Genomic DNA, 17907 nt, shown 5'->3' with positions numbered 1-17907 from the left:
GTAATTTCTGTCTCTGCAGGAAATAAACTGTCCATTTATTAAAGAAAAAAAAAAACAGTCATTCACTTGTCCAAAACAATACACATGCAGAATATAAAATGAGCTCACAACAAGTTATTTACTGACACACTAATCACTATCATTACCTTTTAATCCTCATAACTCTTTTATATAACTTTGGGTGGAGATGTGCTAATTCCACTTCTGGTTGACTGTTGGCGAAAACAGGTACACCCTGGATAAACACACAAACAAACACGATTTCCACCACCTCCACCCACACCCAACCCTAAGATGGGTGAAACAGCAAGATAGATAGATAAATAGATAGATAGATAGATAGATAGATAGATAGATGGCAATAAGAGAGGACATCAGGATACCTTTAGTGGACAAAGCAGTGCAATTATGGAAATGAAGAGAGGGTTCAGACATAATTTTTTGACATTTTCGATTTATTGCAACATTTTATGCTCTTTCAGGATTTATTGCAGTTGCCTTCAGTGACTACTCATCTCACACAGTCACCCCTTCTGCAATATTTTTGAGGTCAGTGTCACTAAAGAGACTCCTACAACCATCCAGTGATCATTAAAATGAATTATGGCACCTTAATGGGAAAGTTGAAAGATCTGTTTGATAGACTGTAAATCAATGAAATCTCAGGAAGTTCCTAATTCTTGTTTTTTGTCTTTTTCTTTCAATATTTATTCTTTTTGCCACTTGAGCATTTTTAGGGCCTGTCGCAGCATAGGCAGTTTTCTCGAAAGACTAAACTCTCCGGGCAGGCTTGGATCCAGGTGATGCCGTTGGCACAGTTGTAAAAAGAATGTGGATCATCGGGCTTGGGATAGACTCCGCCAATCTTAGACAGGCAAAAAGTATCATTGCTGGCACTGGAGGACGTAGGTTTTGTGGGTCTAGGACTGGACGTGGTGTGTGGTTTTCCTTGACTCGTAGGCAGCGGAACAGGAGTGGGCTGTGTAGTTCCAGGGGGAGAAAGATCTAGAGAGAGAAAAAAATTGAGTTTAATTTATATATATTTTATTCAACAGACTAAACCAATGAATTCTGTCTTTCCACCTGAGACCAAAAGAGAGTGCAGATAGCGGATGAGGGGATAATTTCCGTCTCCACAGAACTGCCCATTGAAGTCATCCAGATCCAGCGCCCAGACAAAAGCTCCCCCAAAATTACTGTTTTTTAGGTAAAGGACCTGAAAGAACAATAACTGAATAATAATGCATTTCAACTTTATACAGTCAATAATTCGTTACATGTGATTAATGACTGTACCTTGGTATTGAAGCTCTCCTTGTTGTCATATCCAACCCACTCACGTTGTTTGGTGGCATACGGGACTTTCTGATCTTCAATCACATTAACAGTAGCCCCTTGAAGAAACGTGCAAACCTAAGCAGAGTGTTGAATTTTAAATTAAAACCACAGTCCAACTGTAGAAACAGGTTGGCATCGACATTTACTGAGTTCACCTCATAATAGGACCAGAATCCACCTTCTCTTGTGAAGGGACCGGCGGAGGCCGGACCGCTGGCAGGAGCGCCAACCTGGCTGGACTCAGTGGCGAGCTGAAAAGTCCGTCCGTATGTGGCAAAACCCATGTTTAGTTTTTCCACAGGGGCTCCCTTATCCCGCCAATACCTCATAGCAAAGTCCTGAAATTTAAAAAAAGAAAAAAAAAAAGTCATTAAAATGTTGGAATTGTGTGTTCCTGCCAATGAGGCCCACCGTGAACATTATTATTCATGGTAAATGTTAATACTCATTTACCACTTTATTGTCTTTTACTTTTTTATTAATTTATGTTTGGTTTAAAAACATATTTATCCTCCACTTGGTTTTTTATGTAGGCTACATTGTTTCGTTTGGTTGTCCTCTTTTGTTTTGTATCACTGTTAGCTTCTTGAGTGTTGGCTGCACTGCGAAGACCAGTCTTCCCAAAGATTGCTCCAGCAACACCAGAAGGGGAGATTTTTTTTTTAGGAGCCCAAAGCATCACAGTATCTATTGGATGCAAACGAGTCATAGTTCTACTCTGAGAAATGCATCCAAATAGGCAAACACCATGAGTCCTGACGTCCACGTCCTGTTGAGAAAAACCTGTGTGGTCTGCCTGTTTCTGTGATAACATTCTTTCCATCATTACCCAAAGGAGAAGTGAGGACGATGACTGACATGTAAACAGAAAGCTTAGCTTATCACCACAGCAGTGTCAATAGGCCAAGAACATGGACCACATTGTTCCGGAACCATGGTCTGTGATTTGGTGGTGATCTGCTAACCAGCCTGACTCGTGGCTGCACCTTGACTCCGAGTCCTTGAAACCTAGCAATCTGTCCCAGGTCAAAACAACAATATCAGCTACTCATCAGGTTGAACACTGGGAACAGTGGCAAAGAGTTTCAGGCTGCAGGAGGAAGGACCTGAATGTTGTGGGGCTGATATGACTTTTGGACAAACCTTTTGGAGAAGCCAATGAATGGAAACACTCCACAGCGAATGAAGAAATGGCAATAGATTGAAAACAGCACATGTTTAGATTCAAAATTCTAAAATCCTTTACTCACAGTGTTCAGGTAGACATGATCTCCAGTGTCTTGGGATCCCTTGTATAAAGGGCTGTGATGGCCTGTAACAGTCTCCCAAGTGCCATGGAAGTCGTACGTCATCACATTAATGAAATCCAGAAACCTGAAGAAAGCACACAGAACCAAATTCACCAAAATCTGAAGATCACGTGGAAGTTGTGTTGGATAAAGTGCCACCATACTTGGCAATTTCTGCGACTTCATAACCAGCATCTATTGTTCCTTTCCCAGCAGCCACAGCAGCAGAAATCAGCAGCCTCGTCTGCCCAGTTGATTTCGCCTCAGCCTCAAAGGCTTCGAGGAGCTCCTAAAAACCACAGCATGGTTTATTATGAATACCCTTTGAACATTCGACCAGTAATTTTCAGTTCCACCTTGCATAGAAGGGTGAATCGCTGCTTGTCTTCCAGTGGGCTTCCTCTTGCTGCAGGGTATTCCCAGTCCAGGTCTAGTCCACTGAAACCGTACTGTCTCAGCAGTTTGATGGAGGACTTGATAAATGTATCTCTGTTGGCCTGCGTTGATACCATGTTAGTGAATCTGGGTGGAAATTTACAAAAAAGATCAGTGCTTTCAGACATGTACCTGGAGAGAAAGTCTGCACAGCCCTTCCACTTTCTCCACATTTATTCTAAAATAGTTAACAGGTTTTCTTAGCTTCCAACATCTACACATGATATGTAATTGTGAGGCGTGAGTTGTGTTTTGTTTGTTTGTTTGTTTGTTTTATCTCCTAACCCTAACCCTAACCCTAACAAAAAACATTTTACTCAGAGGTCCAAATACACACTTGGAACAATACTCTGTTGCCAGACTTAACAGAATAAAATTTAATCTTGGAAAAATTGCCAAAGAAAGAAAGGTACATGTCTTTTTGGAAATTGGGATATTCATCTTGGAAAGCCCAAGTTGAAGGGGAGCAGTCAATCATTCTCCAGGGGTAACATTTGCTTTTCAGAAATGTTGAATAATTATTCAAGCTAAAGAAAGGAAAACGACTAATACAAGGCTTCACTGACTAATTCATTACAGGCCCAGGCCTTCTTACAGTGCTAAGTACAGGAGAGGTACTTTAGCCTGTCTTGAAGTCCCATTTCACCATTTGCACAGAGATAATAAATTTTACTCAGCTTTTAATAAAAGGGAAGGTCATGCAAATCACCTGGAACCATTTCATTTAATTGAAGAGAGGAGAGGACCTAATATTGCATAGACATGAGCAAATGATGCTCCACAGGACACCTGTGTCCCCAGTAGAATGACTAAATGTCTGTACGTAATGTTAGCTATTAGAGTTCAGTTAGTATTTTATTTTTTCGATTATTATTCTTTCTAAATCAGTCCATTAAAATTTGATCCTGTAGACACAAGGTTGGATCTTTGTGGCTCATATTGAAATTTGCACTTAAATGCCCAAACTTTTTGCCACCCTTCTCTAGATCTATGTGTTCACACAATTCTATGGATGTTGGAAATAATTAATGATCTCCCATCAATTGAATTTGACACACATGGCTGTATTTAACACCTCAAGCAGTATCGGTAAACATAATTATTTTAGCAGTACAAAAATAAACTCAGTCCATTTGTATTAATAGCCTACTTTATCCTAAAAGTGGAGCAGGTGAAAAGGTGTGTGCAGACATTCAGAAGTGAATGTATAAACCGCACACTAAATGACATTTATGACTGGTTACAAAATATCACACTTTTGTGAGCCAAAGTTCCAGCCTCCAACAGCCAGCAGAGTTTTAAGGTTGGGATTTCTGTGGGAAGAGAAACATTTCAGTTCCTGTAACTTGTCTTGTGTTAAGAGCAAAATTGATAACACAGTAAAGAACTGAACCAACCTCTGTTTGAGTCCATTGAAAGATTTATAGAGCACATCGTCGTTCCACTCTATAGTAGTCAACTCATTTGCCTCATTGATACCAGCAAAGGCATAGATTAAATGAGTGCAGAGGTTTGGCTCAACATTTGAAGGCATAAACTTCCCAGTACCAGGTCTGTACTGGGACCAGTTGGTAAAATAACACACAAGTCTGTAGGACGAGACTACAAAGAAAATGTTTGGTCATCATCATTTATCTTTTAAGGATATCTCTGAATGTAACATTTCAAACTAAACAAACTCACCCAAAGTGCTAAGACAAAGCCAGAGACCTGAAAGTTTGCAGATAAAGTCAGACGTAAATATGCGGTAGTTTTGAATAATTTTTTTATGCCGAGAATTATTATTGTGGCTTACCTGTAATCAAAATAAGCCTACTCATGGTGGTTTTGCTCGAATGTGCTCTTGCAAAGTGAAAAGCAACGAGCTGAATAGTTGTCTCTCACTGATAAAACAAACAAACCATGACAATCATTAACTCTGAACAAAGAAAGACATCCCTTGGTTGAAGCCATGAAATCGTTGCTTCAGCTAAGTAAATCAAATAACAGCAGCTGCTAATTTTTCTTTTTAAACCAAAAAGAATACAATATTCCCTGCAACCAAATGCATCCCTTTTACAAACGGCAAAGTTTAATCCACGGAAAAACCTCAGAAATTTAAAATGAGTTGTAAGAAATACATCTGAAAAGCAGCTTAAGATACAAAAACAGCAATACTCAATATATTAAGGTTAGGCTGATTCAGGATGATTCGCCACACATGTCACATTCTAACTTTTAGAAGGGATGCTATCAACCATGTCCTACCAGTACAGAGCTCATCAGTGTATTTTCTTTGTTGAAAAAGACGTTTATTTATGGCCAATCACAGCAATCGCATGCAGCAACATAAACAAGATTCGCAGGACATTTCTGAATGTATGTGATTCCATTCACACACTGATAAAAGGAGGTGGGATTATTGACATTCACATAGTTGCCATCCTTCTTTCCAACACAAAAACCTTCTCCGGAAACAGCTTTAGTGGTCGTTTGAACAGGTGGGGGGGTCACAGCTGTTGTAACAGGTGCTACTGTGGTTGCCTTCGTGGTTGTTGTGGTGCTTGCATGTGAAGTTGCAGCTGTAGTGTCAGGGTGTGCTGACGTGGTTGTTCCAGAGGGTGTTGTGAGATCTTCTACAGTGGTTGTACCCTTGGTGCTTTCAAATAAAGTTGCAGCTGTAAACTCAGTTTCTGTTGGGAACGTTGTTTCAGAAGGTGTTGTGAGATCTTCTGCGGTGGTTGGACCATATGTTACTGAGGGGCTTTCAGGTAAAACTGTAGTTGTAAACTCCCTTTCTGTTGAGAACATTGTTTCAGGTTGTGTTGTGAGATCTGCGGTGGTTGGACCATACGTTACTGAGGTACTTTCCATTAAAGTTGCAGCTGTAAACTCAGTTTCTACTGAGAATGTTGTTTCAGGGGGTGTTGTGGGAGCTTCTGTGGTGGTTGCATCCACTGCTGTGCTGCTTGTAAGTGAAGCTGAAGATGAGGGCGGAACACTCTCCATTGGCCATGTATGTGACTGTTGAGAGGGGAAAACAGTTTCAGTGGAATAGTGTGTAGAAGTTGACTGTAGAGTTGAATCTGTGGTGAAAACAGCTTCAGTGGAATAGTCTATGGAAGTTGACTGTAGAGTTGAATCTGTGTATCCAGCAGTGGTGACAACAGCTTCAGAGGAAGTTGACTGTAGAGTTGAATCTGTGTATCCAGCAGTGGTGACAACAGCTTCAGAGGAAGTTGACTCTAGAGTTGAATCTGTGTATCCAGCAGTGGTGACAACAGCTTCAGAGGAAGTTGACTGTAGAGTTGAATCTGTGTATCCAGCAGTGGTGACAACAGCTTCAGAGGAAGTTGACTCTAGAGTTGAATCTGTGTATCCAGCAGTGGTGACAACAGCTTCAGAGGAAGTTGACTGTAGAGTTGAATCTGTGTATCCAGCAGTGGTGACAACAGCTTCAGAGGAAGTTGACTCTAGAGTTGAATCTGTGTATCCAGCAGTGGTGACAACAGCTTCAGAGGAAGTTGACTGTAGAGTTGAATCTGTGTATCCAGCAGTGGTGACAACAGCTTCAGAGGAAGTTGACTCTAGAGTTGAATCTGTGTATCCAGCAGTGGTGACAACAGCTTCAGTGGAATAGTCTATGGAAGTTGACTCTAGAGTTGAATCTGTGGATCCAGGAGAAGTTCCAGCTTCAGTGGGATATGTGTTTGTTGTTGCAGATTCGAATGTTGGTGATGTTGGAGGGATGCCGGATGTAGATGCAGGTTCAGGAGTGGCTGGAGATGAAACCGGCAATAATGTGAAATACATTCATATTTAAAAGCTTGTTTGAGGGATAATTTAATTCAAGTGGAGATAATGAATGTAAACATGCTCGATTTTTGGTTTACCTGAGACCAGAAGGGAACGCAGATGTAGAGGCTTGAAAATAGTTGTTAAAAGATAGAATAAGTAAGTTTGTTCAAAGATGGAAATGGTTCTCTAAAAAGGTGTGTTAAAAGCAGACACCCCATAAAACTTTTTGTTTAATTTCATGTACTCAGTGGTTCAAATTTCAGCTCTGTTGAGTGAGATGCGATCCCCATGATACCCAGTAGATGGCGCGTATCGCGCACTGATGTTGATAGGAGGACGCACCACAGAGGAAGAACTAATTCCTCGTGTGAATTAAACCCAGCTTCATTGTGCGTGCGATCTCTTTTCTTCATCACAGATTGATTGAGACAAAGCTGGGTCGTTCACACATCACGTTGCCCTCTACACCCCAGAGGAGCAACAATTTTGGGGGCTCGTCCGGGATTAGTGCCACTGGCTGTCCGGCACTAATCATTGCAGAACCAAGGGAAGCTGATCACCTGTTCCTGAGTCGATGACACCAGCGACAGAATCCAGGTAACCAGAGATGGCAGCACTACGAGACCTGAGATGGGAGATCCAGCAAGCGCTTACCCAGCTAACCAGTGCCCACAACAGAGATGTTCTCTACAAGCTGGCTGAGTCGTTGAAAGATGACGTGGACGAGGATTTTCCAAGTGCAGAATCGCCCGAAGTGGAACTCTTCGACTTCATTGTGGACTTTCTGAGAAGTCCACGACTGAGAAGTCTCGAGGACCAGGGGATGTCTCACTTGCTCGCTTTCCGCGACCTCATCGAACAACTACAGTCACCCATGGCAACTGGGGGAGAAGATGCTGTGAGTACTCCAGATGTGGAAGAGGTTCCTGTTGTGAGTGAGACCAGAGAGGCAGCTGCATCCACAGTAACAACCGTGAAGTCATCCTCACCATCAGTAGTTGCTGACCCTGTAACAGGTTTGGTCAAGCTGTCTGAACTCAAGTCACTGTTACCACACAGGGAATACAAGATTCATGGTGGTCAGATCTCTGATTTTGACTCTGATTTAAGTTACAATGTGTTGTGTAAACAGATTGATGAAGGTCTTGCTGAAGGGTTCACAGAGGCTGAAGTTATTAGAACGGTGTTTAAGATAATCAAGCCTGGTACCTTCAAAGACATGCTTGTCACCAAAGATACGCTGACTGTAGCAGAGTTAAAACGTTTCTTGAAGGCACACCTGCGTGAGAAAAGTAGCACTGAATTATTTCAGGAACTAAGCAACGCTAAGCAGTATGATAAAGAAACACCTCAGCAGTTCATGTATAGACTAATGGGTCTTAAACAACGTGTGCTGATTGCATCAAAGAACAGCAGTGGGTTTCATTATGACAAGCAGTTGGTACAAGGTGTTTTCCTTCATTCACTGTATCAAGGTATCAATGAGAAATGCTCTTATGTCAGACGAGACTTAAAACCTCACATCACAGATTCAAGTGTCACAGATGACTCCATTTTGGAGCTGATCACAAAAGCTATTATTGAAGACGCAGAGAGACAGAACAGATTGGGACAAAGCCAAAAATCAAAAACTGTGAACGCAAATGTAGCTCAGGCAGAAAAAGACAAAAGTTCTGTAAAAATACAAACTGAAGTCCAAGCTAACCGTGCTGCTATACAAGAGCTGACGGCACAGGTGTCCTCTCTAACTAAAAGTTTAGAAAAGGCCCTAACTCCAATGGTCAGTGCAGTAACTGAAAACACTCGTCCCACAGTACCTGCCTCAAAACAGCCAGCTCCAAAACCTGATGTCAAAGGGAAGTGCCAGAAGTGTGTTGCTCAAGAAATTGAACATTGCACTCATTGTTTCAAATGCGGAAAGGAGGGGCATCGAGCCATCGGCTGCCTCCAGAAGAGCAGTGTGTCGGGAAACTCCAGGAGGTCGCTGGGGAGGGACCACCAGTGACGACATCATCGGCGTCCCACAACAGCGAGAGACTGAAATCAGATCAAGCACCATCTACTACCACGTCTCAGAAAACACACAGTGTGACCAATAAAAAGCGTGTGGCACAGTTAATAGGTGGTAGGTGTATGATAAACTGTCTGTTAAATGGAGAAAAACTACAGATGCTATTGGACAGCGGAGCACAAGTGAGCATTGTTGAAAAGTCATGGGTACAAACAGCGTTACCAAATGTGAAAATACAGCCGCTTGAGACTTTACTTTCAGATCATCCACTCAAAGTCACTGCAGCAAATGGGACGGACGTTCCTTTTGAAGGGTGGATTGAAGTTCTACTCAAGATCACAAGTTCCCAACATGGCTCTGTGTCCTTGTATGTTCCAATGCTTGTCAGCCAGCAAAGTGTAACCACTCCACTGCTGGGCTTCAATGTCATCCAAGAAATAATAATGGGAAACAGTGAACAAAGTGACAATATAAACTTAGTGGACTTGCTATCAGAGACTCTTAAAGTTCAGAAGTGTAATGTTGAGTCACTTATCTCTGCTGTTCACACCAAATCGACTGAAAGTGAACCAGAAAGTGAAGTCGTGAAAGTTGGAAAAAAAGGACTCACGGTTCGCAGTAACCAAATCTGTATGGTAAAGTGTCACATCAGATCATTTCCGGGTGGAGGTGAAATGTTTTTCGAACCATCTTTGAAAAGCAACATACCTGATGGATTGGAGTTATTTCCAGCTCTCATTGATGTACCCCCTGGTGCTACAAAGACTGTTAAAATCCCAATCCAAAATGCAACCAAACATGACATTTTCCTAAATCCTAAAACCTTGTTAGGATTCATTGAAGACGTTTCTGAATACAAACCTGTTAATCTTTGTCCTGAAAATGCCAAACCAGCCAACCAGTCATACTGTTGTACAGCTCAAGTGTCAGATGACAGTCAAAGTGAAGAAGAAGAGACTTTCAATACAGCTCCTTCACATCTGAGATGGCATCCAAATGTCGATTTAAATCATCTCTCAGAAAATGATCAAAAAGTTGTTCGCCAAATGCTCTATGAGCAGTCTGATATTTTTGCTCGTGAAGACGGGGATATTGGATGTATTCCTGGACTGCAGCTAAAAATCAACACCACTGACAACACACCCGTGCAAAAGAGTTACAACTCCATTCCCCGACCACTCTACAAAGAGGTAAAGGAGTATGTTCACAACCTTTTGAACAGGGGTTGGATCCGAAAATCAGTTTCAGCCCATTCGTCACCGGTGGTGTGTGTGCGTAAAAAGGACAATACTTTGCGCTTATGTGTTGATTTTCGCGAGCTCAACCGGAAAACTGTACCGGACAGACATCCGTTGCCACGGATACAAGATCTCTTGGACAGTCTCGGAGGAAATACCTGGTTTTCCATCTTGGACCAGGGCAGCGCATATCATCAGGGTTTTGTGAGTGAGGAGTCACGGCACTTAACTGCTTTTAGCACACCCTGGGGTTTGTACGAATGGGTGCGGGTTCCTTTCGGTCTTACAAACGCACCGGCCGCATTCCAAAGGTGTATGGAGGGAGTGTTAGAAGGGATTCGAGATGAGTGCTGCGTGCCTTACTTAGATGATGTACTTTGCTACTCTAAAACCTTTGAGGAACATGTAGATCATCTTCGACAAGTCCTGTGTAAAATGCGACAACATGGCATAAAACTTCGTCCAGCTAAGTGCGAACTGTTTAAAAAACAAATACGCTACCTTGGTAGGCTTGTGTCTGGCGAAGGGGTCCAGGTTGACCCGAAAGATTTGGATGCTGTGATCGCTCTAAAAGAAAAGAAACCCTGCACAGTCGGAGAGCTCAGAACATTGCTCGGTTTCCTCAGCTACTATCGATCATTCATTCAAGACTTCTCAAGACTGGCGAGACCGTTGTTTGAACTGCTCCAGAGCCCTGATACAAATTGTGAAAACAAATCAACACCAAAAAGAGGGAAAGGACAAGTAAAGAAAGGAAACAAAAACCAACTTCCTTCTCGAACACCCATAACTTGGACAAGTGAACATCAGGAAATTGTGTCAAAGTTTGTGGACATTCTGACCCATCCTCCCATTCTAGCCTATCCTAATTTTGATCTTCCATTTTTATTACATACAGATGCGTCCAACCAAGGCTTGGGAGCTGTCTTATATCAGAAACAAGACAACAAACTCAGAGTGATTGGCTATGGCTCTCGGACTCTCACACCTGCTGAGAAAAACTATCACTTACATTCTGGTAAACTTGAGTTCCTCGCACTCAAATGGGCCATCTGTGATAAGTTTCGTGACTACCTGTATTACGCTCCGACTTTCACAGTCTATACAGACAACAATCCATTAACCTATGTTCTCAGTTCCGCAAGGTTAAATGCAGTGGGGCATAGGTGGGTTGGGGAGTTAGCAGACTTCCATTTTGATATCAAGTATAGACCGGGGAGAAGGAATGCAGATGCCGACATGTTGTCCAGATACCCATTGGATCTCCAACAACAGATGAGTGAGTACACAGAGAACGTTTTACCAGATGTAGTGTTTGCGGTGTGGCAGGGAAGTAAGGCCGTCCAAAACAACGATGTGCCCTGGGTAGCTGCACTACAACTGAGTTCCAGTGAAAAAAATGAGCCAGCACAAAGCACTTTGAGCATGACTCCAAAAGACATTAAAGCTGCTCAACAAGAAGATGAGTCTATCAAGGAGGTAATCTCACTCAAACTCAAGAGCTGGACACCTAACGAGAAAGACAAACGGACAATGAGTAAACAAACAAGGAGATTACTGTATGAGTGGAACAAGCTGGAAGTTGACAATGGACTACTGTACAGAAAAACAGAGCACCACAAACAGCTTGTCCTTCCAGAACAGTTAAAACCAATAGTGTTAAGAAGTCTACATGACGATATGGGTCATGTCGGTAGTGATAAAGTGATTCATCTGGCCCGTGAACGTTTTTATTGGCCGAATATGCAACAAGAAATCGAAGATTATGTCTCAAAAAAATGTCTGTGCATCAAACAAAAACGACCAAACGTTCCCCAGAGAGCTCCTATGGGATCAATCACAACCAACGCTCCTTTTGAGTTAGTCTCTATTGACTACTTGCATCTTGAACCAAGTAAAGGGGGGTATGAATACATCTTAGTACTTGAAGATCATTTTACTCGCTTCGCACAAGCGTACCCTACTAGGAATAAATCAGGCAAAACAGCTGCTGAGAAGATATTCCAAGATTTTATACCACGTTTTGGGTACCCCGAAAAGTTACACCATGATCAGGGACGTGAGTTTGAGAACAATCTTTTCCAAAAATTGCAACAGCTCTCAGGAATCGCTCACTCACGAACCACACCATACCATCCACAGTGCAACCCGGTGGAGCGCCTGAATCGTACTTTACTCCAAATGCTTCGCACTCTACAGGAGGAAAAGAAAAGTGACTGGAAGGAACATCTCCCACAAATTGTCCATGCCTACAATTGCACGAGACATGAGTCGACAGGATACTCGCCATTCTTCCTCTTGTACGGCAGAGCTCCTCGGTTGCCGGTAGACCTACTTTTTCAAACAAACGAGACGGAGAAACACAACCATCAGACCTATGCTAAAAAGTGGGCTGATAGGATGCGTGTTGCCTATAAAATCGCTGCAGAGAACAGTCAAAAATCTTCAGGCAAAGGCAAAAAGCAATATGACAAACGCATGAAAGGTGTCACTCTCCAACCAGGCGACAGAGTCCTGGTTAGGAATCTCTCTGAAAGAGGAGGTCCGGGAAAATTACGTGCCTACTGGGAATCAGAAGTACACCGTGTTGTTGAGCGAGTAGGTGATGGACCCGTCTACAAAGTACAAGCAGAGAGAGGCAGTAAAGTGATGAGAGTGTTACACAGAAACTTGTTATTGCCAGTAAATGATTTGCCTTTGGAAGAAGAGCTTCCTGTAGTCAAAACGACAAAACCGAAAAGAGACAAAAGAATCGAGACTACTACAGACCACAATGAAACAGAGAGTAATGACTCGGAGGATGAAGACTACTCTTATCGTTACAATCTCCGGAGTAAAATCCCAATATACGGTTTCATAAATCCTCAGCAAAATGTTCAAAACCAAAACACTCAGCAACCAGTACCTGTCACACCTGTACAAAATCCTCAAAATCAACACAGACTCAATGCCACAGCGAGAGAATTTCGCCCACCAGTGAGACCAGAATCTGTGCCTGAACAGCAGGTTGTTGAGGAGCAAATGGCTGAACCAGTTTTGCTGCAGGAGGAACAAAGACGGATTGAGGAAATGGATGGACATGATGGAGGACAGTATGAGCCTAGAAGGTCACAAAGGAGAGCTCAACCAGCAGAAAGATTGACTTATGACTCCTTGGGACAACCATCATACCAACCATGGACTGCAGGTGTAAGATCGCTCCTACTTCCCACTTCTGTGCCAATACCTCAGAACCTTATGGCTTATCCATGCCAAATCCAAAACCAACCTTTTGTTTACAACTGGTACACTCTCGTAAACTAAGTTGCCCTAAAACGTGAAATGTCAGGAGACATTTATTTTAAGTAGGGGAGAGTGTAGAGGCTTGAAAATAGTTGTTAAAAGATAGAATAAGTAAGTTTGTTCAAAGATGGAAATGGTTCTCTAAAAAGGTGTGTTAAAAGCAGACACCCCATAAAACTTTTTGTTTAATTTCATGTACTCAGTGGTTCAAATTTCAGCTCTGTTGAGTGAGATGCGATCCCCATGATACCCAGTAGATGGCGCGTATCGCGCACTGATGTTGATAGGAGGACGCACCACAGAGGAAGAACTAATTCCTCGTGTGAATTAAACCCAGCTTCATTGTGCGTGCGATCTCTTTTCTTCATCACAGATTGATTGAGACAAAGCTGGGTCGTTCACACATCACGTTGCCCTCTACACCCCAGAGGAGCAACACAGAGAGCTGATTAAGGGATAAGCTCCCTGTCCACAGAAATGTCCAGTAAAATCATCCAGATCCAAAGACCAGATGAAGGCTCCTCCAAATTTGTTGTCTTTTAGATACCGTGCCTATGGAATATTGTAGCAAAGTATAAATCAACACACAGTTTTATCATGTTTCCATACAAAACATATCAGTATGTCCATTTCATACACCTTAAGGTGAAGTGGCTCATTCACTGTCACAATGTAACATATGGTGTGCTTCCTCAATATTGTGCACTCCTAATTAGTACCGACCCAAAGATTTTCCCACTAAATAAATCCATACGGTTTCTGCAGAATTACCATCTCAAAAATGCTTCCTTTATCTTCGTCATAAAATACTGGATAAGTTCACTGAGCAGCTTCACTGTCATTAGTTGTTCTTTTACAACTATGAAATGCAGTGATCCACAAATAACAGCCCTCGTAGATTATGCTTATCACATTTTATCTCTATAAAGAAGGATGTGGAGCATTTACCTTGATCTCAAAGCTCCGTCTGTTATCAAAGCCAACCCACTCATTGCCTTTAATGGCGTACGGCACATTTTGTTCATCGATCCAGCGCAAGCTGCTGCCTTCTTGCAGGAAAGTGCAAATCTGGAGCAAATGGAAGAAAAGTATACCTGAACACCTTCAACATGTATTATGATTTTATGTTTCAAACATGTCTGTAGTTGGATAGATTTTAAGATCTGCGCAGTGTTGATGAACCTCATAGTAGGACCAGAAGCCAGCTTCTTGGGTGTAGGGTCGAGCAGAGGCCGCTCCATTGGCTGGTGCACCAACACCACAAGCAGCTGATGCAGTCCGGAATGTTCGCCCATAGGTCGGGATGCCAAGAATGAGCTTTTCAAGAGGAGCCCCCTGATTTTTCCAGTAGTTCATAGCAAAATCCTATGAAGAAAAAAAAAAAGATGTTGTACGTTTATACAGAGAAATGTTACCAAGCCTCCGACTGAACGATGAACGCTTCACTCACCACATTGCTGTAGATGTTGGTGCCGTCATCAAAAGAACTCGCGAACAAAGGACTGTTGTGACCAGTGAAAGGTTCCCATGCTCCATGGAAATCATACGTCATGACGTTGATAAAATCTAAAAGCCTGTCCGACAGACACAGCATGATTAAAAAAGACTGCTATTCATTTTTTTGTCATTGTATTTAAATCTTGTATCGAACTAATCTTAGTCAACTTATTGGTGACCTTATCATTTGAACCCTGTCATTTTAATGAAGACATAAATCATAAATCACTGCCCGGTTGCTCAAGTCATCCCAACGCTGTTTCAATGATAAAAGGTGCTACTTTGAACTAATTGCGTCACTTTACTTGTATCTTGGGCAAATGCCTTTTACATAAGTTTTAAATATCATGTTTGATAACATTTTTCCCGATAATGCTCACATAGCAGTTCTATTGTCTTGTTGCCTTGATGAATTCAGCTCAGCTGAAGCTCCAGTCGGTGGCTTGAGTCAGAATTAATTCAAAACAAATGACAATGAGAAAAAGCGGCAACATAACAACTAAAATTACGCGTCAATGTGCAGTATTACCAGCTACAGTCTAAAATTTTCAATATTAAAATGCTAATAATTTTGTATTGTGGTAGAATAACAGTTCCTGGTGGACTTGTAGCAAACCGTGAGAGTTTATAAAGTTGCACTTTGAATGAATTGGTTATCCCGAGGATAAAGTGTGAGAGACCTTTAGTATGGCAGCGTTATAAAACCTCATTGTTTCCATGGTAACCACAGGATAGGCTTTACATCAGATTAATATAATGCCACTGACTCTGTCAGACTAACTCACTTTGACACCTTGGCGATCTCGTAGCCGCTGTCGATGTTTGCCTTTCCAGCTGCGACGGTAGCTGTGAGCATCAGGCGCTCTCTCCTGGTCTCAGCGGCTTCTTTTTCAAAAGCAGACACAAATTCCTAAATGAATTGAGACAGAGACAGAGCATTGGCTGTGTTGGTTTCCCGCAAGACTCTTTTCAATGCTACCGAAAAGAGGAAGCATAGACTTTCAGTCTGACCTGGCAAAGTATTGTGAACCTGATCTTGTCCCCCGGTTGGCTTCCTCGAGATCCTGGATACAACCAGTTCAGGTCCAGCCCATCAAAGCCATGCAGTCTGAGGAGTCTTATGGAAGACTGGATGAACCGCTGGCGGGTGGTGGGGGATGAAACCATGATGGTGAATCTAAGACAAATACAACAGTTAAACAGTTTATTGCTACTGTGACACATTATGATAAACTTCAGGATGTTAGATCATGAAATCCACCCCTCAGAGCTGTGTGTGTGTGGACTCACTGTGAGGTCCCAAAGTTCCAGCCTCCAACAGCTAAGAGTGTCTTCAAATGAGGATTCCTGCAAAAAAAAAAAAAAAAAAAAAAAATTCTGGTTGATTCAAGCAGGGAAGACCTTACATGCGTCCTTATTTCAATGTTTCACTCCCACAACTATAAGTCCTGCATCGAAAGATTTTCTCAAAATGGTGATTTTTTTTTTATGGCTTCACTGTACTTGTCTTAGCCAAAACATGCACAAGAAAAAAGAAACATTCAAAATGTGATTATATACATTTACCTGACTACACTACTCAACACTACACCACTGACTGGCCTCTACTCAGTCAGTTTTTCCCAAGATATCGCAAAATTGCTCTGGATGTGTGAATCTTATTATGGACGCTCATGACTAACAACTCACCTGTGCTTGAGTGCATTGAAGGATCTATACAGCTGTTCATCATTCCACTCGTATGTTGCCAGCTCATTAGAAGGGCTGATGATGGAGAAGGCGTAGACCAGGTGAGTGCAGAGGTGTGGATCTATATCAGAAGGCAGGTATCTGCCAATACCTGGTCTGTACTGTGACCAGTTGGTGAAAGAGCACACCAGCTTTGTTGAAGACACTTTTGAAAAACGGAGACACAATCAGTATGATTTTAGATTTGAATAATTACTAGTAAATTCCAATAATATTCCAATACTTTGGTCACACCTGTTTGAAGACATATTAATAGTGACAACCCTGAAAGACAAAAAAAATAAAATAAAAAAATCATGTGAATTCTTGCAAAGTCACGTAAAAAAAAAAAAAAAAACTCCTACAAAGTGACTTACCAGCCAAGATGGTCAGTCGTGCCATTTTGTTTGAACAAATGATTTCCCCTCCAGTTTACCTGCAACAACAAAAAAGATTTTTAATTGCATTTTTTGGATTTGTATCATCTTAAATGTTGGTGTATTGTTATGCAGAGAAAGCAGCAATGCTGCCAACAGTTATACTACACGTTTCTCTGTCTGAATGACTAAAAGGTGTGAAGTGATACCTGTCCGCCGCAGACGCCGACTGCTGCCGCCTCCAGCAGGAGTCGTTTTTATAGGCGCGATAAGGAAGGGACAAAGGCTGCTTCTCACTGATGCTTCTGCACAGGGATTATTACCACAGCTTTGCCTATACTTTCATTTTGACTGTAAAGAGGTGAAAAAAGCTGATTGCATGTATGTTTATGGTTGGAGGATCCGAACCAGAGACCATACTAAATTTCTTTAATAAACACCCACGATCCGAGGATTTGGAGTGATCACTTTTTGTGATTCATAAAATGCAATATTTATTGCACCTTCATGTGTGAATATGTGACTAACAACAGCCCAAAAAAGATCAAATGAAACCAGCAAATATCACTGAAAGAGCTTTAAAATGCTTGATTATTAGCTGCTCAATCTGATTTTCATTCTAGCTCATGGATGCTTGTTTGGATCAAGGAATGCCGGTAAATGGAATACAAAGCTATGAGTGTCACCTTAACTTTCTTGATCACTTTTATAAAAATACATCATTGTCACTCTCAAAGTAACACAAACAGGAAACAAAAAGAATTTAGGTGCAACGTCTGTGAATTCTATCAGAGGCCCTGATAAACAACAGAGGCTAATAGATAAGATCCATCCTTCCATTATCTACCGCTTCTCCTTCTCAGGATTGCGGGTGGCTGGAGCCAATCCCAGCTGCTGTGGGGGAAGGCGGGGTAGACCGTGGACAGGTCGCCAGT

At 42.0% G+C, this 17907-nt stretch overlaps 2 protein-coding genes across 2 annotated transcripts; both read right to left on the bottom strand.

The window, feature by feature from the left end:
• Positions 1-733: 733 nt before the first annotated feature.
• On the bottom strand, positions 734-4932 carry LOC115408330 (acidic mammalian chitinase-like). The gene is made up of 11 exons (XM_030119029.1): positions 4858-4932; positions 4746-4772; positions 4460-4664; positions 4319-4375; positions 2984-3149; positions 2792-2916; positions 2589-2712; positions 1494-1676; positions 1297-1413; positions 1084-1216; positions 734-1005 (listed from the first exon to the last, which is right to left on the bottom strand). The coding sequence occupies exons 1-11, from the start codon at positions 4880-4882 to the stop codon at positions 734-736; spliced, it is 1434 nt and encodes a 477-aa protein (XP_029974889.1). The 5' UTR covers positions 4883-4932.
• A 425-nt stretch (positions 4933-5357) lies between these two features.
• LOC115408811 (acidic mammalian chitinase-like) lies at positions 5358-16997 on the bottom strand. Its single transcript, XM_030119741.1, has 13 exons — positions 16973-16997; positions 16851-16880; positions 16557-16761; positions 16158-16214; positions 15879-16044; positions 15653-15777; positions 14821-14944; positions 14553-14735; positions 14319-14438; positions 13794-13922; positions 10590-10655; positions 7503-7701; positions 5358-5734 (listed from the first exon to the last, which is right to left on the bottom strand). Exons 1-13 carry the CDS (start codon positions 16995-16997, stop codon positions 5358-5360), a joined length of 1806 nt encoding a protein of 601 aa, XP_029975601.1.
• Between the last annotated feature and the right edge of the window lie 910 nt (positions 16998-17907).

The sequence above is a fragment of the Salarias fasciatus genome, chromosome 20, assembly GCF_902148845.1.
Source record: "Salarias fasciatus chromosome 20, fSalaFa1.1, whole genome shotgun sequence".
In the NCBI taxonomy this organism is placed as follows: Eukaryota; Metazoa; Chordata; class Actinopteri; order Blenniiformes; family Blenniidae; genus Salarias; species Salarias fasciatus.
This window is presented reverse-complemented; position numbering and strand designations above follow the sequence as displayed.